This window comes from Pteropus vampyrus, unplaced genomic scaffold (genome assembly GCF_000151845.1).
Source record: "Pteropus vampyrus isolate Shadow unplaced genomic scaffold, Pvam_2.0 Scaffold538, whole genome shotgun sequence".
Classification (NCBI taxonomy): domain Eukaryota; kingdom Metazoa; phylum Chordata; class Mammalia; order Chiroptera; family Pteropodidae; genus Pteropus; species Pteropus vampyrus.
The window spans coordinates 17,507-22,433 of NW_011889319.1; the positions used below are offsets into that span (position 1 = coordinate 17,507).

General features: G+C 59.5%; 1 protein-coding gene across 12 annotated transcripts in view; it reads left to right on the top strand.

Moving 5' to 3' along the window:
- Positions 1-57: 57 nt before the first annotated feature.
- ASMTL (acetylserotonin O-methyltransferase like) overlaps positions 58-4,927 on the top strand; it is a 21,200-nt gene continuing 16,330 nt past the window's right edge. For 3 of the 12 annotated variants that reach the window (XR_002777877.1, XR_002777879.1, XR_002777880.1), the window contains exons 1-5: positions 59-467; positions 1,320-1,367; positions 2,519-2,659; positions 2,937-3,001; positions 3,560-3,621. Coding sequence is in view for 5 of the 12 variants with exons in the window: in XM_023525178.1 (XP_023380946.1) it covers positions 141-467; positions 1,320-1,367; positions 2,519-2,659; positions 2,937-3,001; positions 3,560-3,621 (643 nt within the window). In the remaining 7 variants the exon portion in view is untranslated. Of the gene's footprint in view, positions 468-1,319; positions 1,368-2,000; positions 2,660-2,936; positions 3,002-3,559; positions 3,622-4,927 lie in introns of those variants that run through there. The other 9 variants (XM_023525180.1, XM_023525179.1, XM_023525181.1 and 6 more) reach the window with 6 other exon arrangements.

The following is a 4,927-nucleotide window of genomic DNA, read 5'->3' on the forward strand; positions in this document are numbered from 1 at the left end:
ATATGTTTGGTCGCTCGAGCCCTGTGGGGTGAGGCATCGGCTTTGGGTTGCTCTGGGAGCCCTTTGACCCTGGGGATCTGTGTGCCCAGCACCTCGGTCAGTACTGGCTCCTCGGCCCTTGTGTGTATGATGTGCAGCAGATGTCCCCGCTCCAGGCCCGCCAGCCCTGGGCAGCGCAGCTGCGCGCTCTGGGTGAAAATTCAGGGGACAGTGCAGAGTCGGGAAGGGGGACCGTGCACGGCGAAGGCCACACTCATCGTACCCTTGCACGTGCTGGTCCGCGTTGCATTTTCCTGACAAACCAACAGGACTCCTCCCCACTTCTCCTGTTCCAGGGTCTCAAGTTCGAGGTGGTTCCTTCCCAGTTTAAAGAGACGCTCAGGAAAGCCTCGTTCCCCACCCCCTACGCGTATGCCGTGGAGACGGCCAAGCAGAAGGCCCTGGAGGTGGCCCGCAGGATGCACCAGGCAAGGAAGGGGCTTCTGCTTCTGCTGCCTTTGGCTCTCTCGCTGGGAGGGGTTTGCAGGTTTCTGATAGACGCGCTATGAGTAGCTGACCTTTCCGACGTGTGAGGACGGGACCTCATTTATGGCGGAGTGTTACTGCGAAGTACACTGTTACAAGCGTGGAATAGTACCGCTTGTGCGATGGAGCTTAGCTATCGCTTGGACACAATGTAACGTTATTGTAGTTAATAATAACGGTATCATTTCTCGTAAAGATTCAGGATAGCTTATCTATTACTCTGTGACTCTTTACTGTTATAATTAACATAATGGTATCATTTACAACAAAGAATTAAGGTAGCTTATCTATTACTATATGTTACTTTATAACATACTATTGAATTGATATAATAGCATCATTTACTTGGTATAGTTTATGAGTTACTTTGTTAATACGTAATATACCCTGGCAATCAATGCAACAGTATCATTTATTATATAGAACTAACGTAGCTTAGCTTCCCTATACCGTGTGTTACAAGGACCTCCTATTGCCATTCGCACGGTAAGTGCATTGTAGTTACTACTGTGAAGAGCTCCGGTATAAATAAATGAACACTGGCACATTGGTTATCGGCAGTGGAAGATTAGTACTTAAGAACAACCCAAGTTCACGGTTGTGTACAGACTTCAGGTGACAGGTGACCGTGTAAGAGTCACAGTGCTGTCCCTGCCCGGCACAGGGAAGAGACACGGGTCTTGCTTTTTGCTGTAAGCCTGGCTCTCTGCCCGTGATGCCGTTTCACGTGCATCAGGACAGAATGTTCGTGTGACAGGGTGTCGTCGCGAAAGCTGGGTTTCGGTTTCTTGCAGAAAGACCTCCGGGCCCCCGACATCGTCATCGGAGCAGACACCATCGTGGTGAGTCCGGCCTCTGGTTTGGTTTGCACATCCTTGGTGACTAAGGTCAAGTGTGAGCAGAGCTGTGCGGTAGCCTCTGTCCCGGGTCCCTCTCCACGCTTCTGGGGGCTGCTGGCGGTCCGTGGCGTCCATGGGCTTGTGGCCGCGTCACCTCAGGGTCTGGCTTTGTCCCCACGAGTCTTCTCTCTGTGTGGCGGTCTGTGTCCGAATCTTTCTCTTCTTGTGAGCACACCACCTGTAACGACAGAGGGCCCAGCCAACTGCAGTAGGACCTCGTGGTAAATTCGACTACATCTGCAGACGCCCTGTTTGCAAACGCTGGGGCAGCAGCCTCACAGGCCTTCTGGGGGACACAGCTCTGCCGCAGACAGGGATTTGGGCCACCGAGAGTGGTTCTGTCCTGGGAGGTCACGAGGATCGGTCGTCACCAAAGTCCTGCTGGCGACAGCCCTCTGTCCCCACGCACGACTTGTCTGCTGGCCTTGGTGCCAAGCCGGCAGCACGGTGTGCAGGCGAGGGGCTGCCCCCATGAGCCTGGACACTGTCCAGGGTCAGAATATGCCGGTGGTGCGATCCTGGGGTCCGCGTCGCTCCCGCATGGTCCTCGCGGCCCTGTCCACTGCTTGTGCTGAGGCCGTCTCTGTGCGGAAGCTGAAGCCTGGACACACGATGCGGCCTCGAAAGGCTCGGCGAGGAATCGCTGTCTCGTGCAGCATGTCCACCGCCTCGGGCTGCACTGCGTCCCATGAAACCCACACATGGAAGTCCCCAGCCCCGGGAGCTCCGAACATGCTAGATGTGGAGATGGGGCTTTACGGGGGAGGTGAAGGTGCAATGAGGTCTCCAGGGTGAGCCCTGGTCCCATAGGACTGTGTCCTTATAAGAAGAGGGGACAAGGACACAGACACACACAGAGGGACGACCATGTGAGCACACAGGGACGGGATGGCGTCCACACGCCCAGGACACAGGCCCCAGGAGGGACCCGCCCTGCCCACACCTATATCTCAGTTGTCCAGCCTCCAGGACGGGGACAAATCAATGTCTGTGTTTTAAGCTACCAAGTCTGGGGTCCTTTATGGCTGCCTGAGCAGCGTCATACACCGACTGTTACGTGTATACCTCAGATAATGAAAAATGTGTGTTCACAGACCGACGGAAAACAAGCTGTTCGTTGCTGCAGGGGAGGGGCTTGGGGTGGAGAAAAATATATACCTGTCTGCAAACAAAACCTCGTCCACACGCGTTCACAGCAGCGCAGTTTACAACAGCGAAGACGAGGGAAACCTCAGGTGCACATCAACTACTAAATAGATGAGCAGAACACACCCCACCCCCACAGTGGAATATTAGGCAGCCAGGAAAAGGGGGAGGTGCTGATCTGTGCTACAGTGTGGATGGACCTCGGACACACGATGCTCAGTAACAGTCGCAGACACGGAGGGTCCCATTCACGTGAAACGTCCAGAACGGGCACGTCCACAGGCAGGAAGTGGGTGGGCCGTAGCCGGAGTGGGGGCGGGGTGGGGGTGACCACTCATGGCCTCCACCCTCCCGGTTTTCTCGTAGGCGATCGAGGGGCTGATTCTGGAGAAGCCTGTGGACAGGCAGGATGCCTACAGCATGCTGTCCAGGTGGGCGCCGAGGGGACCGGCCCTGTGTCAGGCCAAGCCCTGGGTGCGGGGAGGGGCCGCGGGTCCTCGTGGGGTCAGGGCACGACATCACGGGTCTCCTGCCCCCTCCTTGCCCTGCACACCCGTGTCCATGGACAGGCTTGCACAGCCCCGCACACCGGCGCTTCTGCTCAGGCGATGGGGAGGTGGGCCTGGCCCCAATGACACCCCAGAAACAGCCAGCAGAGAGCTGCCCCATCAGGATCCTCTCGGCCCAGCCAGGGCCCCTGTGGGGTCCGTGTGCTCCCCGACCACGTGGACGTTCCATGCTGTACACACACCCCCCGGGGTCCCTCCTGCTCCGAGACGCCTGAGCCTCTGCCTCGCCCTGCACCCCCGGCCTCTCGGAAGCTTTCCCTGGAGACGCAGTAGCCGGCTGGTGGGGTGAAGGGGGTGCACGAGTATCTGGGGAGCGAGGACCGAGCCTGTGGCCGGGCGTCCCCCGTTGCTGGCGGGGCCGTGCTTCGAGGTGGGCTCCCTCCCGCCTGAGACGTGCCGCGTGTGTGCCGTGTGTTGCAGGCTGAACGGGAAGGAGCACAGTGTGTTCACAGGTGTCGCCATCGTCCGCTGCTTCAGCCAAGGTGCCCACAGCCGCCGCCTCCCCGGGGTCGGGGAGTGGGGGGTCCCGGGCGCTCTCAGGGGGCAGGTCGGAGTCACTCTCCCTACAGCGCATCCCTCCCGTTCTGTCCGGGACAGTCGGGGTGACGTGCAGGTCTCGGGGTTTCCCTCTGAGAGCTCGGTGCAGTGTTCCCCACGGTAGGGGGGCCGTGTGGGGGTGGGGATCATGCGTAAGACCACGCCGGACACCAGCCTCCCATTTCCCCTGAGGTCTTCGGTCTGGAGGTGGGGGCGGTGGGCCCACACGGGTGTGCACCAGTCACGCTGCGGTGACGAAAAGCTTAAAAATCTAAAAAAAAACCCCAAGGAATTATTGTTAGAGCTCCTTTGAACAGCATTGAGGTTGGGGATCGACACGACACAAACCCCATGCTCCTGGCCCTGGTCCGCCTGAGCACGTGCCTCTGGGGGGCAGCCGCCTGTCTGCTTGTCCGTGATGGGGACACCTCAGCCTGCCCGTCCATCTCGGGCCCTTTGGGTGACAGCAGTCAGTGACAGATGGCATCTGATGCTCGCCTGAGGGCTAAAACCACAGACAAGCATCCTCCCCAGGCTTGGGGACCAGCACTGGGACATCCGCGCGTCCCAGGGCCTCGCTCCGTCCGGAGGCTCCGGGGGAGGGTTGTTGCTTCTCCCAGCGTCCAGGGACCCCGGGCGCCCCTGGGCTGGAGGCCGTGTCCCTCCCACCTCCGCGTCCTTCTGCACACGCCTTCTCTCCTGTCTCTGATAAGGTCACTGTCACTGGGTCCAGGGCCACCTGCTCCAGGGGACTCATCTCAGGTCCTTCACTTAGTCCCGTCCTGTTCCCAGTCTCCAAGGGAGATGAGTTTTAGGGGGTGCCGTTCGCCCATAGGATACCTGGTGTTGGGGACTTTCCCTGGTGACCCCGACCCGGAGCCGCCGTGCCTGTGGCTTCTCCAGCCCCACGGCTGAGGCTTGTGGGGCCACACGTCACGGCCCAGAAATGGTCGCATGAAACCAGCGGCCCCGCCTCGCCCGCTCCGCAGGCTGCAGCTCGCCCTCCGAGCCGCTGGCGCGTCCGTGGTTTCTGTCACGCTATCCGTCCCTCGTCCTTCGTGTAAAACAATCTCCCCCCCCGACTTTTACCAGTAAGTACCCGAGTTACACAAGACGGTGAGGCACAGCCCCCCGCACGTGCGAAGCCACAGACTCCGGGACGCTGAGGCCGCCCGTGGCGCCGTCCTCACCGCCCGGCTGTGTCCCTGCAGACGGCCGGCTGGACGTGGACGTCTCGGAGTTCCACGAGGA